This window comes from Ictalurus punctatus, chromosome 5 (assembly GCF_001660625.3).
Source record: "Ictalurus punctatus breed USDA103 chromosome 5, Coco_2.0, whole genome shotgun sequence".
Classification (NCBI taxonomy): domain Eukaryota; kingdom Metazoa; phylum Chordata; class Actinopteri; order Siluriformes; family Ictaluridae; genus Ictalurus; species Ictalurus punctatus.
The window spans coordinates 27,647,423-27,674,303 of record NC_030420.2 but is presented as its reverse complement, the minus strand read 5'-3'; the positions used below and the strand labels follow the sequence as shown (position 1 = coordinate 27,674,303).

At 37.3% G+C, this 26,881-nt stretch overlaps 3 protein-coding genes across 5 annotated transcripts in view; 1 reads left to right on the top strand and 2 right to left on the bottom strand.

Moving 5' to 3' along the window:
- The first annotated feature begins 3,390 nt into the window (after positions 1 to 3,390).
- On the top strand, positions 3,391 to 8,256 carry c5h1orf174 (chromosome 5 C1orf174 homolog). Of its 2 annotated transcripts, XM_017467411.3 has the most exons (3): positions 3,391 to 3,947; positions 5,770 to 5,911; positions 7,104 to 8,256. In XM_017467411.3, exons 1-2 carry the CDS (start codon positions 3,615 to 3,617, stop codon positions 5,869 to 5,871), a joined length of 435 nt encoding a protein of 144 aa, XP_017322900.1. In that variant the 5' UTR covers positions 3,391 to 3,614; the 3' UTR covers positions 5,872 to 5,911; positions 7,104 to 8,256. The 2 variants fall into 2 exon arrangements, with proteins under 2 accessions (XP_017322900.1, XP_017322898.1); XM_017467409.3 differs by having other exon boundaries at positions 3,392 to 3,947; positions 5,770 to 8,256.
- An 83-nt stretch (positions 8,257 to 8,339) lies between these two features.
- dffb (DNA fragmentation factor, beta polypeptide (caspase-activated DNase)) lies at positions 8,340 to 13,223 on the bottom strand. The gene is made up of 7 exons (XM_017467408.3): positions 12,651 to 13,223; positions 12,429 to 12,555; positions 11,050 to 11,235; positions 10,610 to 10,689; positions 9,892 to 10,065; positions 9,559 to 9,659; positions 8,340 to 9,085 (listed from the first exon to the last, which is right to left on the bottom strand). The coding sequence occupies exons 1-7, from the start codon at positions 12,771 to 12,773 to the stop codon at positions 8,881 to 8,883; spliced, it is 996 nt and encodes a 331-aa protein (XP_017322897.1). The 5' UTR covers positions 12,774 to 13,223; the 3' UTR covers positions 8,340 to 8,880.
- Positions 13,224 to 13,892: 669 nt separating this feature from the next.
- The window catches only part of ifrd2 (interferon-related developmental regulator 2), a 16,232-nt gene continuing 3,243 nt past the window's right edge, over positions 13,893 to 26,881 (bottom strand). For both annotated transcript variants that reach the window (XM_017467407.3, XM_017467406.3), the window contains 11 exons: positions 23,833 to 23,946; positions 23,022 to 23,103; positions 21,617 to 21,741; positions 21,324 to 21,481; positions 19,489 to 19,542; positions 19,205 to 19,383; positions 17,115 to 17,223; positions 16,836 to 16,970; positions 16,096 to 16,224; positions 15,909 to 16,001; positions 13,893 to 15,711 (listed from right to left, as the gene is read on the bottom strand). In XM_017467407.3, the coding sequence (XP_017322896.1) occupies positions 15,631 to 15,711; positions 15,909 to 16,001; positions 16,096 to 16,224; positions 16,836 to 16,970; positions 17,115 to 17,223; positions 19,205 to 19,383; positions 19,489 to 19,542; positions 21,324 to 21,481; positions 21,617 to 21,741; positions 23,022 to 23,103; positions 23,833 to 23,946 (1,259 nt within the window). In that variant the 3' untranslated portion in view covers positions 13,893 to 15,630. The remainder of the gene's footprint in view (positions 15,712 to 15,908; positions 16,002 to 16,095; positions 16,225 to 16,835; positions 16,971 to 17,114; positions 17,224 to 19,204; positions 19,384 to 19,488; positions 19,543 to 21,323; positions 21,482 to 21,616; positions 21,742 to 23,021; positions 23,104 to 23,832; positions 23,947 to 26,881) is intronic.

Here is a 26,881-nt window from a genome sequence, read left to right as displayed (position 1 = left end):
GACACTTTGGACATGCCAATCAGGAAACCGGAGTACCCGGAGGAAAAACCCCGGCAGCGGGGAGAGAACATGCAAACTCCGCACACACAGGGCGGGAATCGATCCCCCAAACCTGGCGATGTGAGGCAAACGTGTTAAACCTCCATCTGCCCGTCCCACCGATGTATTACATTAAAATTTTAATAAAATCGCAATTTTAACACGAAATGTAATTTTGGGCTGTGGGGGTAAGGGCACAGTGGCAACTGTGTTAAATACAAAAGCTGACTACGTAGACAAAAAGACCAAAAAAATGTAAACTCAGCTTTATAAAAGCATAAAAGCATAAAATGTATTTTTGGAGTGTTTATATATTATTTATGATTGCCTGTCTTGGAAAGAAAAACGTAATTTGTTAGTGAACTGGTTAATATTTCACCAATAACATTCTCCTCAAAAAATAGTTTTTGTCTCTATGGCGCCCTCAAGCGGCAGTTAAAAGACAAGACTTTTTTTTCTTTAAATTGCTGTATAGTACATTTGTTTATAGTCAGACAGTGATAATCAACAGCAAAAAATATCACATATGTTATGTGTTTTTATATATATATATATATATATATATATATATATATATATATATATATATAATATATGTGTATATATAATGTGTATGTATGTATATATATATATATATATATATATATATATATATATATATATATATATGTGTGTGTGTGTGTGTGTGTGTGTGTGTGTGTACATTTCTCTGAAGCTCTGATGGACTGATTGTGTTGTGTTGTGGACTGTACATTCTGCTTCATATAACATTTCCACATTACCAGTACAATAATCTTTGCAGTGAGCTGAAGAGGTTTCCTGGTGAAACTGGGTGTGTGATCATATTCTTGAGCTGCCTTCAATAGATAATCTAGCAGTTGTCAAGTTCTCAAGGTCACTAGATATATTTCAGGGGTGTGTGTATATATGCCACCTCTTCTTTAGCTCTAAACATAAAGAATCACTGTTTGTGATACTTGAAAGTCTGGGGGAAAATATCTGAAATTTGTCTTTAGAGAAGACAAAAGAGCTATCAAAACAAGTCTGGTACAAAGTTCTGGAAAGTATCAAATAGGATTTTTAAAAAAAAACCCTGGAAAGAATATGGCATAACCAGGGATCAACCTATGGACTCCATCCACCAAAGGTCAGTGAACATGTAAGAAGGGAATTAGTCAGATAGGCAAGAGGCCAATAATTACTCTGAAGGAGCAGAAGAGATCCACAGTTCAGAGGGGAGAAGCTGTTCAAAGAATCCATAGCCTAGACACTCCACAATGCTTTTTTTTCTTGGAAAAGAGATGAGAAGAAATCCATTATTGGGGGGAAATGATGCTAGAAAATCCTATTTGGAGACTTAGCAACATGTGAAAATTGTTCTCTCATCTGCAGACCAAAATTGGACTTGGCCTTGGCACAACAAGTCCAACACTGTGAACCATGCAATAGTGTCATGCTTTTCATTATCAGGGAATGGGAAACTCAGAGTTGAGGGCAATATGGAGCCAAGTTCCTGTTCCTGTTCCAGTAAGAGACTTGAAACCAGGGTGGAGGTTCACCTTTCAGCAGCACCTCTAAGCATGCTGCCAAATCTATACCTGAGTTGATAGAAACTAAGAACCTGAACGTGTTAAAATCGCCCAGTCAAGACAGAGACCTATATTAGTCCTCTTTTACAGGAAAGTAGCTAAGGTACGCTGAAAAGGTCGGTAGAAGTCGTTTGATGATGTCATAGGCTAATTTGCATATTAGTTATTCATCATGATCGTTGGCGTATCAAATTACAAATAAGAGTACATGAAGGAGAATTTTCGTTTAGAATTGAATAGAGTTTTATCAGAGTAGAAAATAACAGATTCGAATTGATTTTTAAAACAATTTACTTCTTATAGAAAGAAGATATCTTTACTGGTGGCACTATGCACAAATTAATATTTTATGCATTTACAAAATACTATAGTTTCTAACAAGAACGCAGACAAAAAGAATCAGTGAGTAGCCGTGAAAGATGAGCAATCTTGAAGGGAAAAAGACGTTCGCTTTCGTTGCTTGTAAAGATCTCCAAGAATAGGGTTTAAAACGCAGGTCGAAGAAGTACGAGGGCGGGATAAACAGTGGTGATCAGTGATTGGTTGCTGCGAAACAGTGCTGAACAGTGATTGGTCGCAAGCGCAACTCTGTCGGGCGTTACAAACGAATGGTGAGTAGTAATGGGAAGATCGGATCATTTTACTGACTCGGATCTTCGAATCTCGTGCAGCAAAATGAACGATTCTTTTTTCATTTTATTCATTTCAGCAGAATATAATTAAAATATCTCTCTCTCTCTCTCTCTCTCTCACAGCCAGAACAATTTTACACAACAGAACAGCTAAACTGGTTCTTGGAGCAGACTTTAGGACAAAGTGGGGTCGTACTAAAAAATTACTTCCCGGACAGAGAAAAATTCATAAAATCGGTTAAGTATACAACAACAGGTGAGAATCTGAACGTGCAGTCACCAAAGAGACGTTTCAGACTGAGGATATGGGCAGCAGACGCAAAGAGAGAGGAGGAGAATGAAGCAGGATCGGGTAACCCGCCTACTTCCACTCTCTCAGAACAACCTGAAGAGCTGTACACCAAAGAACAGTTCAACCGGTTTCTTGAATTAACAAAAAGAAAACGTGACGTCTTGCTGACAAATTATTTCTCGGACAGAAAAAATTTCGTTCAATCGGTACAACGAGCAATAAAAAGTGAAAACCTGGGCATGCTGTCACCACGGAGACGGTCCAGACTGAGGAAATGAACATTAGTCGCACAAAGTGCCTTAACATAAAGACTTCTTGCACTCTATATGACCACAATGGACTTATAGTAAATTTGAGGGGGGGCTGAGGGGTTTGTTTTCCTTCTTTCTTTCTTCTTCCTCTTCTTTTTTTCCTTATTTTTCGTAAATGGAAATAATATTTTTTTTTAATGTAAATATGTAAATATTTCAAAAAATTGGATACAATAAAGGTGTCTTAAAAGTAAAAAAAAAAAAAAAAAAAAAGTCTCTCTCTCATATCGAATCATTCATGAACGACCCATCACTGATAGTGAGTCGAGTGAACCTGCTCTCTTAACTCCTCTATGAGCGGCTGTGATGTGAGCTGGAGAGCCGTATCGAGTTCAGGACAGTAACATCTGCTCAAAAAGTCCATGCCATTTTTATTTTTAATTACAGTCGCTGATGGGGTATAAAGTCGCGATAAAGTCTCTAAGTTGGCAACACTGTTTGAGAAAATAGTGTACTGTCTCTTTAAAGTGTCTCGGTGTGAAAAGTTCGTGCTAGGTCAGCGTCAGAGCCGAGCAGCCGCGCAGCTTGCCCCCGCCTCCAGTCCCCCTCCCCAGTGTTTCCGCCCGAGCAGCGCCGAGTGACACGAGTTCCTACCATGTAAACACTCCTCAGACCTTTCTGATCATTATTTACCGAGCAGCAGCCGTGGCTGAAAAGAAGAAGAATAAAGAGAAGCAGCGTTGCGCGGGTTAAGTCTAGCGGAGGGAGACTGAACATTAGGGCTGTATTTATCCCACTGCAGCAGCAGCAGATGGCCGGCGACAGCGGGGAGAGGAAACGGCTGCCGAAGAGACCGTCACCCGGCCACAGAGCGGAGAAAGCGAGCGGCAGTGTAACCGAGCCGGACAGGGTTCAGGCCAGACTCGTGAGCTGTGCGGATCGCGGTGGGCGTAAAGAGCGGAGAGGGAAAGAAAACAGCGCGGTGAAAGCGAGCGCGTCGGCAGCGCGGCCAAACCCGGAGAGGATGGAGGAGGCGGAGTGCTGCGGATCCACCGACAGGGCAGACCCCGGCCTCTTCTTCGACGAGGACAGCAACCAAATTTTCCCAGTAGAGCAGTTCTTCGGAAACCTGGATGCAGTTCAGGTAACGTTCCCGCATTTCCACGTGAAATATTTTTATTCTCCACCTGACGTACCGGTGTTATTCATTTGACCTTGGTTTATAATCATGAGTTGTCTTGTGATAGCTTGAGTTTTTTTTTTTCTCTCCCCAGAATATGAAAGCATACCCCTATTTTTTTTGCGTATGGTGTTATTCTTCTCAATATAATGGGGTAAAGTGTATTAAAAGCATCACACGATAAAGTTACCTCCTGCGCGCGTGACTTGTGCCCCTGCTGTATATATGCGCACGCGCCTGATACAAAACAAATACAATTCTCACCCCATAATCAATCAGTCCTGAATGCATGGTTTACACTGGGATTTAGTTGGTAAAGGAGCCCTACTTTTTTCATAGGTGCCAATATGTGGTAACAGCACTGTTTAATTGATAGCATATATTATATACATGTAATGCATATCAGAAAAAATGAGGCTTTTCTCTCCTAAAAGCTTGATTTTTACTAATTAGAATTATTTAGCTTTTAGCATTTCCTTATTTGTCTTTTTTGGAATTATGATTTCGGAATATGATTATTTTATGACAATGCACAATTCAGTAATGCTTATAAAGTAGTAAAATTTCTACTGAAGGTTAGATTCTGATTGGCCAGAAGGTGTTGATTAATTTTCCCTAGCAGCAGCTCTGGCAGTACACCCAGATGTTATTCAAATCACAGGTTTATTTTAATGCACTTGTTTCAATAGTTTATAGTTTCTATAGTAACACAGTGTATACAGAGACTTAAAATAAACATATTACAAAAGAAAGAGTCTCCAGTGTTGTAACAGTAAGTTTTCCCCATGGAAAAGTCTTCAGGGCTATGCTTTATTAAAAACTTGTCTTATGGATGTTCCACAACACTAAATAGCTGGTAAAAAAGAATATTGTTCTTTAATAAATCTACAATTTTATTTGTTGGCAATTTGGTGTAGTATAAGAGGAATAAAGCACCTCAGGACCTGCTGGTACAGGTACTTCCCATTGTATTTTATTCCTTCTTTTTAAAATGTGTACGGCTCATTCAGATAATATTGCATACATTGCAGAAGTTTTGTTTACTTACTATTCTTTCTTTTCTTTTCTTTTTTACATCCCATAATAATCCATGCAACACATCACAAAAAATGATTTGATAGAAGGAATACATTTTACTATGCTGAAACACATTTCTATATAAAGCAGTCTAAAACTGAATTGCATCATTATTACTATAATCACACTATTACATTTTTTGATGACTTTTTTTTTAATTAATTATAGCAGTGGAGCTCAGCTCTCTTTCTGTTTGCTCATGATTTAACACCTGCATGCAGCTTTCTGCAAATGTATGCAAGAGCATGGTTTCCTTGTATTACAGAAATGACAAAAAAAACTCTTCTGATTCTCTTTTTTTTTCTCTTCTGACTCGCTTTGTCCTCACCAGTTCCAAGAACCCAAGGTCCTTCAGAGTAACACACCACATTTATTTAGGAAGTTGCTTTGATGAAATATTTTTTTGTGATGTTTACTTCACCAACATTTGGGGCTCCTCCCAGCACCTCTAGACTTTACCCCCAAGAAGCCTGTCCTTAACCACAGAGTTTAATATTGACTGTTGTACCCAAAAAAGTGTGGGTTAGGTTTTTCTTATTTGTTGCTGTTCACTTAAAAAACCCAACAGACTTACTTTCTGGTGAATATAATAAAAACAGTAATACATTTCAGCTGAATATTTACAATGTACAGGTTCATACAGTCTCATGTAACTGTTGATAAAGACGTTTCAATCTGTCTTATTTTCCCTCTTGTAATTTTTTTGCAGGACATTTCACACAAATCTACCGGCACGGAGGGAATGAGCAGACGAGAGTACAGGAGGCGCCATTACTATGCCAAAGAGGACAGTGACGAGGAGCAGACATAACACATGCGCAGGCTGTGTTTAAAACTCTGACGCATCCATTGTATGTACATTTATTGAAAATTTCTACAATCATTTGTAATAAAGGCAGAATCTTTCTGTATAGAAATAAGTTTCCAAAATAACACTTGTGTGGGTTTATCTAATGTTAAAAAAAGCTATAGTTTTGGAGTTGTAAAGAATTTTCTTGTGTAAGCAGCTCTGTATGTGGGCGGAGTTTTAACTAATTTAATGTAACTTTTAAAAAAAGATTATTATTTTTTTTTTTTTAAAGGATTTTACTATTTCTATATGAAATCTGCCTGTTTTTTCACCCACCCTCAGTTCTACCAGCATCCCGAGTGCACAACAGATTACTATCAGTACGATCTCATTTCAGGGATTATCGTCATAACAGTTGTAATCACAGTGAAGAATGTTTTTGAGACTTAAACCAGCTTTAGTTTATAAACTTTCAGTGTTGCAGCTACAAAAATACAGTGATTTGCTTGAGGCCTTGATAAAGAGCGTATTAAAAGTACATTAGCAGAGCATGAAACAGTGCCTCAGGCTTCTTTTATAAAAAGTAACTAAAAATAATTTTGATTGTAAGGAGGTGTGTTGGTAAAGTCTGAGTAGCATTGATTGTAAATTAAGATGTTACAATTATGAAAAGTACAGGAGTACTTAGGAGTGAAGTCAGAGATGAAGCTTTATGTAAGTTGAATTTGCATGGCACACAGAAGCACAATCGTGCTGCAGGAAGAGAAAGGTAGCTCAGAAGGTAATCTGTATATAATTGAATAAAATAAAATGAAGTACACTGAAGATGAACAGCTTGAAGAAAGCCTGGGTCCTTTAAACATGGCTACACACAGATGCGCGCACACACACATGCACACGAGCATTGCCGGCTCGGCTCAAACCTGAGCTCTGGTTACTCTCTGTGTGGAGTGGATTTCCACCTCTTAATTGCCCCTGGGTGTAAATGAGTGTATGAATGTGTGTGTGTCTGTGCATGTTGCCCAGTAGTGGACTGGTGTCCTGTCCAGGGTGTGTCCCTGCTTCATCCCAGTCTTCCTAGTATAGGCTCCAGATCCAGCATGACCCTGACAGGATAAAGCACTTACTGAAGACTAGTTTTATCATGTGCAGGTGTAAACATGTTCATAACTTCCCTTGCCAAGAAAGACCATTTTAGGCTACAACAATTATCCATCCATACATCCATCTTCTATACCGCTTGTCCTTTTCAGGGTCACGGGGAACCTGGAGCCTATCCCAGGAAGCATTGGGCACAAAGCAGGGTACACCCTGGACGGAGTGCCAATCCATCGCAGGGCACAATCACATATACGCATTCACACACCCATTCATACACTACGGACACTTTGGACATGCCAATCAGCCTACCATGCATGTCTTTGGACTGGGGGAGGAAACCGGAGTACCCGGAGGGAACCCCCGCAGCACAGGGAGAACATGCAAACTCCGCACGCACAGCGGTGGGAATCCAACCCCCGACCCTGGCGAACTTGCTAACCACTAAGCCACCGTGCGCCCGCTACAACAATTATGTTTTGGTATATGTAATTAATTAGCATACCTGTACATAAAATAGCTTTGCATAATAATATGAAGCAGTTAAGTTAGGAACATAACTGGTAGCTCCAGTCTTTTTATAGACAGACTGTGATGTGATGAGACAAACTTAACGTGGACAGGAGGTTCGTTTTACACGTCATGTGATGTCCGTTAAGTGCCTTAGTCAGGAAAAATCATTGTGTAAACTTTTGTAAAGACTGAATATCGTTGGTTGTTCTTAAATACCAGTTTGATGGGTTTTTTTCTGTCTGTAAGTGTAATATTTATATCTCTTAACAATTTTATATATATATATATATATATATATATATATATATATATATATATATATATATATATATATATATATATATATAAAATTTGAATGAGAAGATATTACATTTACATGCTTGATTATATATTTATATGTACTCAAGTAAATGTTCTATAACTTTGAATTACATTGTAAATTTGAAATTTGCCAAGATGTGTGTGTATATGTAGTTCTGTTGTATGAAACATTTGCACTAACTTTACATACAAAGATGTGACTTGTACAATTTTATACTCACGTCTGTATAAATGATTAGGTGAAATTGTTATCCGTCTTGGTTTACTATGACGTCTCTATTTTTATATTAAAAAGACAAATCTTTACATGCTGATTTTGTTACCAAATGCTTTGTTTATACAATGTTAATATTTAAATGTTAAGTACATTCTGTATTACTCTGACACTTTGAAAAGTACAATACTCCGTCCAGACTGATGTTTATTGATTTGAGAACAGCATGACATTAAATGGAATTGTTGTGGCTTATGAAAGGGCCTGTGTGTCTTTTTTGTAGTAATAAAGCTGTTATTCTACCCAAGCCTTAAAGTGCTTCATGAAATAGACACTACTCAAATTACACAGCAATACATTTTTAATGGGTATTTTGCTGAATATTTGGCTCACTCTTTTTCACTGTTCTGGTGGACTGGCAGTTGAAAAGGAAAAAGAACTATTTGGATTCATTAAAAAAAGTTAATAAAAATATATTCTGGTACCAACTAATGTAGAAAACATGAATTTCATAGAATTAAGTACACAAAAAAAACACCATAAGGAATCTTTCACACATAAGGTACAAAAATGTTACATTGGTAAACATTTCTCAAAAACCTGAGTGCACCAAAGAAAGTTTGTTCAACATTGTTCAATCAACATGCATAAATTCACAAGGATCATTCCTTAATTTCACATTTTAAAACAATATAAAAAGTGTACATTGTTTAAAAGAAAATACTTATTTTTTAAAACATGATCAACTGGGGAAATATAAATCACACCTCAAAAACATTAGGAAAATCATTTAAAAAATGTTCTATTCTTTTCCCTGGACAGAAAATCACAATTCTCTTGTGTTATCTATGGTGACTCTAGTCATGATGTCATCACTGTCCACTTCAATTCCTTTTAACTCGTCTGTATATTTTCCGTGAATCACATGCTAGGTCATGCGCTCCCTTCTTGTGGCAGACAATGTGAACCAGCTTGAGATTTTCTCTTGTGAATAGCAGCTTGTAGAAATAGTCCAGGTTTATATCACTGCTCTTTTTACCTTGAAGTGCCTTGACAAGAGTGGGTATGATGGTTCTCTTCTTCTCGATCCTGAAACAGAGGAGCTTTAGAAAGTTATTTCGCTGTATGAGTGAAAGAAAAAAAAATGGTTTAAGCTAAGAAATATTTTCTGGTGTTCAATGACTTCTTTAAATAAATAAACAGGATAAACAGGGTCCCTGAACCTAATACATTTACATTTATTCATTAAGCAGATGCTTTTATCCAAAATGACTTACAAATGAGAAAATACAAGCAAAAAATAGCCCGGAGCAAAGAGTGTGCACCTGCACTGTGGCAGTATCATCGTTTATAATAATAATTATAACAATAATAATATTATATAATATTATAGCGCCTTTAAAAAGGCCTCTCATGGCACCTTGAGAGGGAAAAGAAAATAGAAACTGAAGTACATAGTGCATAAAATATAATTAAATAATAATAAATTTTAAAGATAGATTTATGAGATTTATTTTGCTATTTGAAACATACAGAAGTGATTAAGTTATATTTCTGTTCACCTGTGGTCCAGATTCCAGGTGCTGAAAAGGATTCTACTCTCACGGTTACCATACGGGTTTATTGAGTGGAGAGATTCACACTGGTCCACATTAAAAGCACCCTGATAACACACCACAAATATTATATTATATATATATATATATATATATATATATATATATATATATATATATATATATATATATATATATATATATATATATATACAGACACACACACAATTGAATTATAAACACTACATTATGTTTCGTTAAAATTCAATATCTGGTTGCACATTCAGCTATTTATTTTGTATTCACTGTGTACTGTAGTGGTGATGGTTGTGACGGTACCTGGCAGGAGAACCAGCCCTCTTTAGTACACAGTCGATGGAGCTCTTTTTCTCTTCTGTCAAAGTAAGTGCCATGATAGTGCATGGATTTCAGCTTTTCTGCCATGCTGGCTGCCACCTTCTGATATTCACTTTTCTGCTTAGAGTTCTGAATAGTGCGAGCATGGCTGTCCACCTGGAGAGAAATACACTCCAATCAGGCAAAGCTTACAACTCAACACCTGTCCAATTTTCTAAAAATAAAATAACAAAAAAACAAAAACCAATGATAGGTCAATGTGCCAAATGTGTGTAACATGCTTAATAATTAAACACAGCATGGTTCTTCTCAAAAATTGTATCAATCAAGAATTAAAATGATAATATTAGCTACAATATGGTCCTTTTCACTATAACTCATTCAACGAAAATGACCTTAAGTAAGGACTAAAACATGATGTAACATGTAAAGTTACCACCACAGAGTTGATCATTTTCATATACCAACACATCCCAAAGTGTTCTATTCCTTTTAACTGTTACTACAGAAACAATAACATATTAAACAAACAAGTGCACCTGTGATCTGGAGCTGTTATAGAAAATTAATCAACACCTTCTGACCAATCAGCATTGAGAATTAAACAATGGTGTTGTATTACATTATGTAATGGACAGAAGAAAAGATGGCATAATTCTACAAAACAAGAGCAGAAGTTAAAACAGTGCAGCGTGTCTACCTCTTTCAAGTATGACCGTATTCTTTGCTCACAGTTGTGCTTCATGTATGAGGACTTGGTCTTAAATCTTAAGTCGATCCCTAGAAATGGATATGTTAGAAATAAGTCAATATTTTACTTTCAGCACCTGTGAAATTGAAGATGTGTGAGACTTTTACTTGTGAGTACTGAACCTCATCATTGGTGAACCCAAGATACAAAAAAAACAAGTTAAAAAAAAAAAAAAAAAAAAAAAAAAAAAAAAAAAGACACTTCAGTGCTGTAAAATAGGGTAAGATGTTCGCCTCCTTTGAAGTAGAGGAACCATGACTAAGCAAATGGTATATGCTGTGATTCACAAATTTAAGTATGGATTAAGAAAGAATATGATATGCAGCTGTGAAAATAAAGACAGAGTATAAACTGTAGAAAGGGGCTGCAATAGATGAAGCCATTATTACCTTGAAACCAGTCCTCATCATCTTCCCTATTCTCCAGCTCTGCATGATCTTTCAGATTACACAGGAGCTCACTGAGGATTTTTCTCCTTTTAGCTGAATGCTCATCAGTCAATAGCTGTTGAGCTGCGTCGATCAGCTGTTCTGAGTGTCTGTCCAGCCCGAGGATTTGGCTGAGGTCATATACCACTGAGGTGGAGGAGATAAAAGCAAACATTAATATTTACATATGAAGATCATGAGCTCAATGTTATGTTAGCTGACACTGGTGTAGGACTAGATAATTAAAATTCAGTGTCCTGTTACACAACATCATATTCTCTACAAATTGTAATGTGTATTAACCATGGCCTGGGAACACCCTCTGTCCTGCACATTTTAGTGTTCTAACACACTAACTTCAACTCAGGAAATGCTGCTAATTTGCAGAGTTGCAGAGAATTAGGAGCTGGGAAAACACTAAAATGTGCAAAACATGACCAGGACCAGGGTTAGGAACATGTGCTAAAGTGAATAGGGACATGTACAATGTTTGTAATCAGAGCATTTGTTGTGTGGGTTGTGGTCGAGTTCTGATGCTCATGTAGGTGCTTTCATGTAGGTGATGGACAGGGGTCAGCTTGGGCATGCTGACCAGTCTGTGGCTACTCATCCCCATACATAAGCTGCGATGCACTGTGTGTTCTGACATTTTTCTATCATAGCCACCATTAACCTTTTCAGCAATTTGTGCTACAGTAGCTCTTCTCAGGGATCGGATCAGACGGGCTAGCCTTCACCCCCCTACACATCAGTGACCCTTGGGCACCCATGATCCTGTCGCTGGTTCACTGGTTGTCCTTCTTTGGACAACTTTTGGTAAGCACTAACCACTGTATACCGGAACACCCGACAAGACCTGCCGTTTTGGAGATGCTCTGACCCAAGTCATCTAGCCATCACAATTTGGCCCTTGTCAAAGTTGTTTAGATCCTTACACTTGCCCATTTTTCCTGCTTCCAAAACATCAACTTTAAGAACAGTTCACTTGCTGCCTAATATATCCCACCTCATTACAGTGTCACTGTAACAAGATAATCAGTGTTATTCACGTCACCTATCAGTGGTTTTAATGTTATGGATGACCGCTGTGTATGTCTGTATAAAATTATTTATACCATAGGCTTTTGAATTCAATTATGATTGGTCAGAAGGTGTTGATTAATTTTCTGTAACAACAGCTCTGATAGTAGTTCCAGCTGTAATTCAAAGAGTTGTGATGTTAAATAAAGTACTGATTGAAAAAGAAAAGAAAACAAACACAAACAACCACCACCAACAAACTTTTTTTCTTTTTTTTAAATTATAAGTACAGTGACTCAGCGTGCGCGCACTTAACTCACTTCCGTTCCAGCTCTGTCCATCCGGAAGTAGAACTAACTCGGTGTTTTCGGTAAGATGTAGAAAATAATCTTCTGTCACTACCGTCCCGTCCTCATACAAACAGCACTGTACCTTCGACGCAGACATCTAAGAAAACAAACGAACGATAGGTTGAAGTGAAACTCCATAACTCGACCACGCAGAGGGACATCGAACAAATTAAATGTTTTGTTTTTTTAAACCTTAAGTAGACCGCATGCTTTTTTGATCAGTTCTTTCAGAGTAGATGCCGCCACACCGAATTTTTTCGCCTCTCCAGCTCGCCTCACTTTGAATGATTTTAGCTTTGTTTGTGTTTTCGACATGTTTTTGTTTTCGAGACGGAAACCGGTGAATAATCTAACACATCAGGAAGCTCCGCCCAATATATGACTTGTGTTTTCAGTGTAGACTGAGCAGGAAGGCGGGGTTTCTCTTGTCGTATTTCCGACACACTGCTGCACCCTGAAATCTACAACTTCCAGCGCTGTTTCCCCCTTATTTCTCACAAGTTATGTTGTACCATTTGCGGGATTTTCAGACCTGCTTTTTCCTCTTGACTTGCTGGGCTGGTGTGTATTTGGTAGTGTTGGGAAGTTCGGATCATTTTACTGACTCGGATCTTTGAATCTCGTTTAGCGAAATGAACAAAATGACTCGAAAAAAAGATTCATTCATTTTGCTGAACAAGGTTCAGCAGAATATAATTAAAATGTTACATGGTTAATTCCAAACTCATATAGTACATAATAACCTATAGGCTAATGCAACCAATGTCGAATGATGAGAGAGATCCGAGTCGTTCTTTCTTTTGTCACGTCTGTTCCCCGGAAACAGAAATGATTAGTTCAACCCTTCCGTCTTCGGGTTCGAGTCGTTGAACTAATCATTTCTGTTTCCGGTACAGAACCTATGGAAATGTTGCTGCGCATGTGCGGTCAAAAAATTAACGAATCACTCTCTGAGACAACTCGTTGTTCTCGAATCATATTAAAGATTCGTTCAAAATGAACGAATCGTTCATGAACGACACATCACTGGTATTTGGGTATTGGATGTATATTAGATTCTGAAAACATCATTAAATTATAATTAGACTATAGAAGAAACATTAAATTATCGATCAGCGATAACGTTAAAACCACCTGAACAAAACAGCTCTGAAACGTCGAGGCATGGACTCCATAAGACCTCTGAAGGTGTGCTGTAGTATCAGGCACCAAAATGGTAGCAACAGTTATCCAGCACATCCAAACAGATGCTCGATCGGATTGAGGTTTGGGAAATTAGAGGCCAAGTCAACACCTTGAACACTTTGTCATGTTTCTGAGGCCACTGCTGTTAGGGAATACCGTTGCCATGAAGGGGTGTACTTGTCCTGCAACAATGTTAAGCCATATTTATAAAATGTGCTTATATAACAAAGAAAACCATTTAATCTGTGATATGGTAAAAGAGTTTCGTAAATTTCTTTATTTAACATGTATGGTAATAGACTTCAGTGTCAGCATTTTTTGTAGCCATAAGTTTTTAGAAATTGCAAAATCTTCAGGACAGAGGAATCTGCACTTTTCGGTTTTTAAGTAGTAGTTTATTTATTGTACGATGTTGAGAGAAAAAGAGATACTGTTTATAGCTAGTACAGTGTTAGTAGTAACAGGAAATAAAATGCCTTGTGCACGTTCCAAAAAGATAGAATTGGTAAATTGCTATAAGAGGAATAAAAAAAAAAAATCGGTTATTATTTTCAAATAACAGCATGGTTGTCATGATTCATTAATGTATAAATGATGCATGCAATTGAATAACCTGGAGTTTTTGTTTGTTTGTTTGTTTTTAAGATGTGTATTGATGTGGGCTGTGGTAATGATTAAAATGTTATGAACATGAAACTGTCCATGAGATATTGGAACTGTAATAAATACAAAAACACTGATTTGAAAAATGCTATTTTACTCTACTTCAACAAATCTGTAGTTAAAAAAGTAAACTTCTCTCCAGTAACTCTTATTTGCTGTATTCATTTAAAGCTATGCTTTAAAAAACAAAACAAAACAAAAAAAAAAAACACACACACACATTTTAGAAATACCACAGTTGTCTTTTTTTTTTTTTTAAATTCATGATTTATTGGAGTAGGCTCACCTTTCGGGTTCAGAAGCCTTGACATCTCATTTCTAGCAATTTAAATGAATAATTCAAAATTCTGGCCTTCAATTGAGTCTACTGTAGGGAAAAATATAAAACTTAATTGCAAAAATGTGTAATTGCCCTTAAGAAAATACATTTTTGGCCTCCTATTTCTAATTGTAAAACATTCAGTAATACATGAAGGTGATGTTAGCAGCTGTAGCAGGCAAATGGCTCTCTCCTGTCCAGTCTGTTAATGTATCAGATCTAATAAAAAAGAAATTTTCCTCAAAGTGTGAACACGAACCAAAGTCTCTAAATACGCTTGTCAACACTGCATCTTAAACTCTCTCCCAGTAAACAACAGCACTCGGGATGAGAAAAAGAATTTGTTAGCAGTGTGAGGAGACCTTTCTACAATTATTATCACATTTAAATTGTGCAGCCAGTTTGTAAAATATGTGCAGCCAGTTTGTAAAATATACATACAAAAGCTAGAAAGGTTTTCATTTTCTTGGCCATTTCCCACTGTGTATACACAGCTCATTTGTCTTAAATGTTAAAAAAGTCTTTTGTTTTCCCAAAATCCTGAATAAATTAGGAAGTAAAATACATTTTAACAGAAACGTTCAATACAGCCTTGCAAAAGGTCATTAGAAATGTACAATATTATGTTTAAAGAAGCAATACATAGCATTTTCCATAGCAGTATCCTGCTTCCTGCTGATCACAGAGTATGTACTGAGACCTGCCCTGAACCATCACTGCACTTGCATGCAGAAATATGATGTTATGTGTGTTTTAAGTGCTAAGGGAAAATGCTATGGGTTGCACAGTTAATTTTAGGCTTCCTATTATTTATATTTAGTAATGTTAAATAAAACTGAGGCACACCATTCACACACATTCACTCTTCCTGACACACATGCGCACACACACAATTTGCATTGTCAAGTCCCTGGTTTGGCAGTTGCTGTTTTTAACATTTCAAGTGAGCTCATAAGAGGTGTCTAGTGTTTCTATCTCTGCATCAAGTCATCATCAGCACCAACATCACATCACGTCTGCTCGTTTGTCTCTCACTTTGTTACGTAGTTTTGTCCGGGCTTTAAACGCAGCAGAATTGAAAAGGTGCTGTGGAAAAAAACATTACAAAATATAAAAAGACATCAAATAGGCATATAATAGGCATATTTACAAAATGTTTTTTTTTCAGCCAATGGTCAATCACATTTTCAGTGTAGTTCACAAAATAAAATTAGTCTTTAAAGCACTGTTACAATCGATCACTAGTCATTGTGCTACAGAAAAGGTCAAAGGTAAGAGGTTACCCTTTCTGTGCGGGAGATCCGGGTGGCCTTGACTGAAGTGTCCAGAATGAGTGGAGCTCCAAGTCCAAAAATATCTCTCAGTAGTGGGTTAACCTACAAACGCACACAGGTTAAAAACACTGGAATTTTGATCATTCTAACACTGTAAATTATAAAGAGTTCAGAGTTAAAATGTTGGCTTCCTCACCTGCAGGTGGTGGCTGACTCCAGACTCCAGCACCTCTTTAAAGGCATCATAAATCCGGTGACGCATCCAACCATCAAGGTAGACAATCTCGACCCCAAAACGGACCTTCTCCTCAGAGAAGTCCTCACTCTGTGGAGGGAAAAGAAGGAATGTAGCAAGAAATACACAGTTGTCCAAACTAAAGTGCCTTAAAAAATTAATAAACATTCATAAACTTTTTCTGAAATCTTTTTAAGGTTGAACTTTTATTATATCTATTAAATATGTTAATACATTAGCATTTCTGTCCATGTACATAGGTCCAGAAATGAGTAACTAGCCTGAAGGTTTGAACTGTGAACTAAAGCTATTTATCATATGAGGAAAACTCCTCATAATACAATCACCACTAATTGTTGTCTAATTCCAAGCAATGAAGATTAAGCAATCAAGCCTTAATCTTTGATTAATGTGTGGTCCAGGCTTTTCAGTTCACAGTACCCACATTTCAGTCATTTCATTAAAAACTGGCTGGAATGTCTGTCATTCATTGAGTGTGTAAGCAAGTTAGTAAAAAAATAAATTGACAAATCCGGCTGTTAATTGTTATCTATGGTCCAGTCTATTCTGAATTTTGGTTTTGACTAAATTGATTAGGTTGACTAGGTGTGTCATATAGCAACACCTTTGTTAAAGTGCTAAATACATTCGCTGGAAAAACAGCCACTAGCAAGTCAGGAGGTCGTCGGGTCTCATCTTACCTCGATATAATGCAGGACCTCGCGGAAGATGGACCGCTGCTTGCGTCGGTCATTTTTGGCCCGATGTTTATTTCCGTCTGTTGCCAAACGCTTCAGACTCTCACACAGCACATCGCAATCCTCATACTGAAACTCCTAAACACGGGAAACACAACAAGTAACACTCATAAAAACTCAGAATAAGGTTCTTAAGAAGTAATGAATTATAAATACGCGATGACATCAAACACCCGCTTGTGTTTATGTGCTTATGTGAACGTGGAATCGGTCGTGTCTCACCTCGTTAACCTCTCGTGCCAGTTCATATAGCAGAGCGATGGTTTCTCCTACAGCGATCCTGAAGTTCACCTCACTGCTCTCCAAACAAGCCTGCAGCTGAGGCAAGTGACTGGGAGAGAGAGGGACAGAGCGAGAAAGAGAGAGACAAGTTGTTCTGGTTTGTGAAAAACATAAACAAACAAAATAAAGACCAAGACCTGACTCGGAAATCATGATTGGAGTTTGGAGTGATTTATATGGACCTTTTAATAAAACATTAAGAACCTATTGTTTTACACTGCAGTCAGACTGGTTTGTGGCACAACAAAGGGGGGGGGGAGTTATCTTTATAACTCTTTAAATAGTAAATAATTAAATCTAATTATTAATTAGACATCCAGGCTAAAGAACAGTTTTTACCTGCAAGCTATCAGATTCCCAAGTAGAGTGTGTCCAGTTTATTCCCTTATTTCCTCTATCTCTGAATACGTTTACATGGACAGCAATAATCTAATTATTGACCTTATTCTGAATAAAACAATATTGTGATTAAGGTGTTTACATGAGTCGCTTTTACAATACTCCTTTCATGTTCCTGATTTACATGTTCTAGAACATAGAGTGATTAATGGTACATGTTATTACATCCCCATACCACACCGTCCGATGTCCAATTTTATTCGTATAGCGCTTTTTACAATAGACATTGTCTCAAAGCAGCTTTACAGAAATATCAACACGGTATACAGATATCAAAAGGTACGAATTTATCCCAACTGAGCAAGCCACTGAGTGGCGACAGTGGCAAGGAAAAACGTTCCCTCCAGAATTTCATGTATCGACACTTGAATTCAATACACTTGGTCTTCGTTATGGTACCGTACAGAGTTTTGGGTGTTCCATTTTTAATTTTATGAAAGCTTCAAGTGCAGTTAATTATTTGTTATGCTATACGTGCAAACAGATGACTGCTGTTGTCCCAAACCGCATATTTAACGACTATATAGTAACTGAAATACATGTATTTCGCCTACTATATAGCAGGTAAGTATGCGATTTCGGACGCAGCCATGCTCTCCTGTTTGCCGTCAAACGGTTGAGCACTGCTCTGTGTGTCTAGTCGCAAAATGCGGTGAAAACTTCTACACAACGTTATTAGTGTGATTAAGGTGTCTACATGTCTGTAATACACGCTGATGATGTGACTAAAACAGGAATACTCCACATGTCTTAATTCAATTTGTGTTTACTTCGAGTATGACTTTAGACAGATTAAGGTAATAAAAAATTGCCGTTTACATGGTAATTTCTTAATCAGAGTACTGTCTTAATCGTGTTAATATTGGATTATTGTTGTCGATGTAAACATCCTGATCGAGTCTATGGAGAACAATTATTTAAGAACAACCAAAAAAAAACCCACAAGCAACGAACATCCAAGTTAAGTGTGGGCTATATACAGCAGTGGCTCAAGAAATAAATCAGAAATGTGTTCACACCACTGTTAACTTGTTTGCCATGCCAAGTCTAAGAAAAAGAAGAAAAATGTATCTCCTTGTCCAGTGCCCAAACCCTCTGGGCTAGCTTCAAGTCTTTTATCCAGCATTGGAGTTAAAGCTTGAGGTAACTGCGCTGAAACCTGGCAACCCTACTCACAAGATTTATATTCTGCACCTTACAAGCTACATAGGACAGTACTTTTTTTTTGTCCATTATGCTTTCTGGCACACATTCTTAAAAAAATAATAATAGTGCTCCTACTATTCATATCTGTATTTGTTTAGAACACTTGATCTGTTCAATCCAAATAATGTACTCGTGTTTGGTTAAATCCCTAATATGAAGTGGGATTTTTGAATTACTTGAATGTCATTTTTTTTTTTTTTTAAACATCACATATAGACACAATAATACTAACTAATACATGAAGTGAAGGTAATAATCACCACAAATGGAAATGTATATAAATGTATACTGCATTTTCTACATGCAGAAGACACTCAAACTATACATAGTAAATGTCATATAATTTAGCTGAAATAATGAAAAATAAATGTGTTTGTTAGCTTGTTGCTGATGCAGGGGTGTGTGTATGTGTGTTAAGGACTTACTGGCTGACCATGTTGTTGATGTGGGAGGCAGGACACAGTGTGCCGAGCAGAGCCCAGGCCTGAAGGGCAGCGCTGTGGAGAGCTGGAATTCCAGCTTTAACAGATGGTAAGCTGCCATCACCCAGTGGATACGCTCCCACAAACACACTCTCCAAATGCCCCATACACTTCAACAAATCCTGATGGACAAGAAGTGAAAAGTTAACAAATGCTCCTCAAGTTATATACATATATTACATAATCTGTCTATAATTTTTCTGTGGTGTGAAGATGGTGGCATTTACTTCAGCGTTGTCTGATGCGGACACGTAGCAGCATAAGCCCAATGCTCGGGCACACTAGAGAAAGAGAGAGAATAATGAATATTAGGATAACTCTGAGCCCAATCCTTATAGTCACTTAGAAACAATTACTGTCTTAAATTCTGTAACCTGAGAGGTGGTAATAGATAAAGGAAATTAAAGACAAAGCTCTTTAACAATTTGAAGAGTGGGGTAAACTACACACTATTTACAAACATATTTATACACAACCCCAATTTCCAAAAAGTTGGGACAGTACAGAAAATGCAACAAAAAAAAAAAACTAACAAAAGGAATCATTTGAAAATTCACCCTGTACTATATGGAAAACACATTATTAACACATTATTTGAAGTTTTACTTTGTGAATTTAATTTATTTTTGAAAATATACACTCATTTCAAACCTGATGACTGCAACACACTCCAAAAAATTTGGGACAGTCGACTGTTCACTGTGTAACATCACCTTTTCTTTTAATAACACATATTTGGGCACTGAAGACATTATCTCCATTCATCCATTATGTATTTCTTCAGCTATGCAAGTGTACAGGGCCATCGTTGCCATATTTTTCGCTTCATAATGCACCACACATTCTCAATGGGAGACAGGTCAGGACTGCAGGCAGGACATGCTAGCACCCGCACTCTCTGCTTACGCAACCATACGCTTGTAATCTGGGTAAAATGTGGTTTGGCGTTGTCCTGCTCTGGATGGCAGCATATGTTGCTCCAAAATGTGTACACATCTTTCTGCATTAATGCTGCCCTCACAGATGTGCAAGTTACCCATGCCATGGGTACTGACACACCCCCATACCATGACAGAAGCTGGCTTCTGGACCTGACGCTGATAACAGCTTGGATGGTACTTTTCCTCTTTGGCCCGGAGAACACGACGGCTGTTTTGTCCAAAATCTATCTGAAACGTTGACTCGTCGGACCACAAAACACAATTCTACTGTGCTACTGTTTTTAAACGTATCATCAATATGGTAGTACCATAAGTAATGTTGTATGTGCGTCACTTAACACTATTTTCGTGAAAACGACACATCTCACTGCTTTTGCAGAATACACAACGGTTAGTGGCACTTCATTTAACCTAAATTCTTTTTAGGTTAAAAAGAATTGTACAATTAGCCGTGTTTGTTTTATGATTTTTTTTTTTAGTTTGTTTCCAAATTCATTTATTTATTCCTAACGTTATGTTCATTCTTAGTACACCGAGGACAATTTCTATTTGCATGGTTTCATTGCTCTAGGGAACAACAGATGAAATATGTGATTGTTCTTGAGATTTTCCAACAGCCAGTTATTCATTCTCAGTATTAAAGTATTCAGAGCAAAATGTGGTTTGTCTGTTTATATATATCTATGTATTTCTGTAAATTTGGTTCATTTTGCAGATTTGAATTATGAATTAACACAATATTGCATGGTATCGCGATCCTTATAAGCTGGTATAGTATCGTAAGTACCCTATTGTGTACTACTGCTATATTTATTACTAAAGGACCCCACAGTTACGATCTGGTATTTTATGATACTATATAAAGGTGCTGTAGAAAGCATGTAGTGCACTATATGCTCAATAGAACAACAACTGGGATTCAGCAAAAAAAAAAAAAAAAGTGACTTCAATAAGTGACTATTAAAAAGGAAGCAGACTGACTGCTTGATAGAATCGTTATACATTAATGTTAGGTTCATGTTCTGTTTTTTTTGCCGTCAAGTATAAAAAAAGTATATAGAAGGTATGTAAATATGAATAGTATTGAAACAGTGAAATGTGTTATGCCAGCCTAAACTCACACTCTGACGAGCTGATAGGTTGGCACAGCTGTCAGTCAGGATGGAGCTAAGCACAGGGCGGAACATCTTAAAGCCCTCCTCGCCTTCAAATCCACCTCCCAGCTGAATACAGAGGAGTGCACACAGTGTGGCTGCTGCAGCCTGCTCCTCTCCTCCACCTACAGACAGACAGACAGAGAGAGAGAGAGAGAGAGAGAGAGAGAGAGAGAGAGAGAGAGAGAGAGAGAGTCATACTACTTCTTCAAAAAAAATTTCCACCTCTCTGTTAACTCTAACATGGTCCTAGTGCCTACCTTTCTTCAGGCTGCGTTCCAGGCAGTCGCCGATGGTGAGGCGTCTCTCCAGCAGGAAGTCATACAGCACTCTGGAGGAGAAGGCTAGTCGCAAGCTCTCCAGCGCTGCTAGCCGAGTCTTCACACTGAGAGAGAGAGAGAGAGAGAGAGAGAGAGAGAGAGAGAGATTTTACTGAGGTCAGTTACAGCTGCACCAGAGTATAAGCGGTACAAGGATGTGGCAGGGTTTTTGTATTTGAAAGCTGCTCATGTTATAGAATTTTTTTTTTTTTTTATATATATATATATGAATACATAAGAGTATTTTAAAAATAAAAAGTATTTTGATATTGTTTAGACTACAAGGAAATGCAGCAACACTGATCAAAATATCAAAAACTTTATTTGGCATTTATCTGGTATAATTAAATACCACAAAAGAGCATGTCTTCAGTTTAACATTGAGTTTTAATATTAACAGTTTTTGTCAAACACTTTATCTAGGTCACAAGACATGCAATTTAATAACTCATTGACTAGCCACAGCACAAGGGATAGAAAAGCTACAGTCAGGTCCTTAAGTATTTGGACAGTGACACAATTTCTGTAATTTTGCCTCTGTACACCACCACAATGGATTTGAAATGAAGCATTCAAGATGTGATTGAAGTGGAGACTTTCAGCTTTAATTCATGGGGTTTAACACAAATATTTCATTAACTGTTTAGGAATTATAGCCATTTTTTACATGCTCAAAAAATGGCCAACTGGACAAACTAACAATCAAATATTAGGATTATATTTGATACTTGGAAGCAAATATTTAGCAAATGACTGCCTGAAATCTAGAATCCATGAACATCACCAAATGTCTGAGCTTCCTCACTTGAGAGGCTTTGCCACGCCTTTACTTCAGCTGCCAACAGTTGCTGCTTCAGTTTTGTCTTCAGAGGCAAAATTACAGAAATTGCATCACTGTCCAAATACTTATGGGCCTGACTGGATGTCACAAATCGCACACCATCAATATAAAGTAACAGCTGATGGTACACTATTATAATATTACTTAGAACCCTAGCATGAGATTTGCAATTTTACACTTTACACACAGCTTTCTAGAGAACTCAAAAAGACACGTATTGGATTTGATGGCATGTCAAACAAACCATGCTTATTTATGGTGACGCCAGGGCATGTGACTTCAGTCTAAGATCAATCTACAACTTTTTGTGAATGTGTGCAGATGAAAGTACATTGCACGTGTCTAGCATGCTTAAAATAAGATATAAAAAAAGTTTCACACCATGTTCTGGTTTCCTTTTTGCAAACCCTTCTTCCAGTTTGAAAAATGCTTTTCATATTTACAGTAAGTCTGTAATTGTGCATCACTCCCTTTGTAGGACTTTGTGTAAAAACCATGCGTCACCTCTTGTCCATCAAGTTGTCGATACACTGCTTCAGTTTGTCTTCGGTTTCCTCCTGAGCAGTTTGGTCATCCACCACCTCACCTGTTCAGCACAACACTAGGTTATAAAACAGGATCTGTGGGTCTCGTTGCTCTCACACCTTCATATTATGTGTGTATTACAGGCGTGGGAGATGTGATAAAAGTATTACAGCAAAATACTTAAATACTTTTCATTAAAAACATATAGTATTGCTAAACCTGCCTGCTAAATAATAATGCTGCAGTAATAAAAAAAAGAATGAATTTGATGACACTTATTTAATGCCTACAAAATTAAATAATTTAACAGAAGAAACAAAGGGGAAAAAATCTATAATTAAATTTCAACATTTTACAATTTACAAAGATTGAGTACACAACACAAATCCAATCAGCTGCTTCCTATCAGGATTTGTAATCATTATAAATAAAAATATCTGAAAAGTTTAGTGGGTGACTGATTTATTATGATACCAATATTATAACAGCATACTTCGCAGTCCTAGTGTATAATAGTAATTAATTATGTTTATGTCTATATGATTAATACAGATTCTAGGCTAATCCTGCAGAGCTGCTATACTGAACTGTATTCTCTGCTCCAATACACTTGGCTCAAATTCTCAGTTATCATCAACTTCTTTGAGATGAATCGGCAATGTTGGAGCCGAGAAGTGTGCGTGTGTGTGTGTGTGCGCGTGTGTGTGTGTGTGTGTGTGTGTGTGTGTGTGTGTGTGTGTGTGTGTGTGTGTGTGTGTGTGTGTGTGTGCGCGCGCCTGCGCTTGTGCACCTGTTCCTTCATCCAGCACTGAGGCACTCTCACTGGCACTGCTGTAATGACTGAGCACATCAGATGCCAAATCATCATCACTGGCACCGGACCCTCCTTTTCCTCCATTCTTCCCTGAGTGAGAGACAAAAAAAATGACTAAGGGACTTCCAAAATAAGGTGGGGTTAAACGGGGTAAAGAAAAGAAAGTCAAGAATGAACAAGAGATGACATGAGATAAGAGAGGATCACATGCAAAGTATGCATGACAGACAGAGCATGGGTTATTCTGTCCACATGCACAAAAATATACTGTGTATAATGAGGAATAGTGTCAATGTAACTGTGAATAAGAGGCACATGTGTAAATCTTTATCAGCTCATTAGCCCTTTAATTATGTAAGAAACACATTTTAATTAATTAGTTAATTAATAGGTACATTTACATGTAAGAAGCACCATGAAGCTCTGACCTGAATGCTGAGTCATACTGGGCACACAGGAAATTTTTTTTTTTAGCCCATTAAATAATTTCATGTAAACACTAAAACATGCCAGACATGATGTTATTGACTTTAGTTGAATTAAGTTCCTTCAGTGTTTTTTTTTTTGTATGAAGTTAGGATTAGTTTTCCTGCTCGCCATCACATTTGTGTAAATTAGTTGTTCATGTAAACTGGTGTGTGTCCTATGCACACACCATGTAAATAAGGGAGGGCACGTGGGAGCTTGCTAATATACAGCGTAATCCGATTCGTCAAACGAGAACAAATCACCTCTGACTTCGAGAATTTAGTGAATCAGACGTAGATTCCTTCATATGACTCTGTGGGCAAATCTTTGCTCGTACATTCAAGTAATAAGGGACTATGTTTGTATTTCTAGGTTTGTAATTCGGTTCACGACCTTGTACGAACCAGCTGACCCCTGGCACAACAGCCAATGACACAGACAAACACAATGAGCCCTCATTTTTAATCCTGTAAACATCAGAAAGTCCTGAACAAGCAGAAGCATTTACACAACCTCTCTGCCTAACAATCCATCCACTCCATTCATTCATCACTACCTCATCAAGACACTGTCGCTTAGCCCTGGCTCTAACTGGTGCACTACACCAGCTTTTACATCAACTGTATTGTACTTGACTGTAGGGTTGGGCGATATGACAATAAAACACTAGCGATATTGTGAAAACTGTCCTGATAAACTGCGTATAATCAGTATGTTTTTATATATATATATATATATATATATATATATATATATATATATATATATATATATATATATATATATATATATAACAATTACAACTGATTAGATTAAAACTGTAAATGCTTTTTTTTTTTTTTTTTTAAACTTACTTTAAGCTCATTTTCCTTTACAATGTTCAATAATTTGTTTGGAGATATTCAATAAACATAGAATTGAACTACTGTCTTGCTGGTCGTTTATTAGCAAACCTATATCTTGTGATACATTTACGATATATGTGAAAAAAAATTAATATCACCCACCCTTATTCTACATACATTTTTATTCATCTTGAAAATGAAAGGTTAAACACATTGGATGATATGTCAGACCTGAAGTATCCCTGGCTGGTAGGTTTCCATGTCGGCCTTCAAAACTTTAGCAATTTACAGCCAACTATCCTGGGGTGCATATGTGAAGTAGCTTGGCTTCACACATATGCAGACCAGCTGTTAGCTTCTCTTTAAACTTTCGGTCATTGTAATGGGTATTTCAAATCACACACGACCTTGTATTTACTATCTAAAAGATTCACCTGGAGGAGTACATAAGTATGAGATTTGAGAGGTTTTTTTGGTTTGCATTGCATTAATCCACACACATCTAATATGGCAGACAACTGTAAGACTGACAATGTGAGGCAGCCATTAAAATGAGGAATAACACTGGCTATGTATTTGGCATGAATATTAACTAGTGATTGCACTAAATCCAGCACATGTGCATGAAAGTACAAACACAGATTCCTCTCCAGCCCTCAGCAGAAATCCAATATGGGGCAAAGTTCAGTTCCCTAACTGAAGCTCCACACACAAAATTGTCTGTTTTGTCATTGCGCCCTGTACTGTGGCTGTGATTGAACAAAAGAAATAATGCTCTGTTAATCATTGATTTAGGCAACAAATGAGAAAAATCCTAAAAAAAAAACAAAAAAACCTCTTGCTTTTAAAAACCATATCTGCACAATTTTAAGTGTGCCATTGTTGGAAAATAATCAACAGTGGGGTGCTGTGATGTTGCCCTGTTACTGTTATCTCCCCGAAATGGAATATTTTCCACTAACAGCAATAACATGTCCTGGAGTGTTTTATTTCTCTTACACCACAGTAATTTGTGTAAGACTATTCAGTGTAATACTATTAGTAATAAAAACTGTTTATAGTTACATTGCTTCCCATGAAGCAAGTAACACTTGCAACACTTCCCATGAAGCAAGTAACACTGGTAACACTCATGTCATAGCAGCTATAAACAGTCATTCCCTTACAATAATTTTTATCTTTTTTTAGCACACACACAGCTTACATTACTGAGAAGCCACAAAGCTGTCCGCCCTGAAGACTTTCCTCGTATTAGGAAAAATGACAACTTTACAGCTTTACATCTGACTGTTACAAAGCTCTGATATTCGAGACTCCTTCTATAAATCATGTCTCCTCAGAGAACATGCCATACAAGCCCGTTTATATTATTATATTAATATATAATATATATATTATAACACGCGCATTAACCCATGAGTTGCCTTGCAGCCAAAACTACTGTCCGAGACATACTGCTATAGGAAACTGATCAACACATTCTGACCAATCATATTTGAGTAGTCAACAGGTCATTTAGACTGATGAAAATGAATCAATAATCTGTAAATTGATTAGACAGGATTAGATAGCACTCAGTGATGAACTGCCATATAAACAGATAAAGCAGCTTGTATGTACAGAGCTATGAACTCTGAGGCACATCACACGTTTACATTCTGAGGTAGAAAGCTCCAGTGAGGTTAGTGTCATGCAAACGGGATGACCGGGAC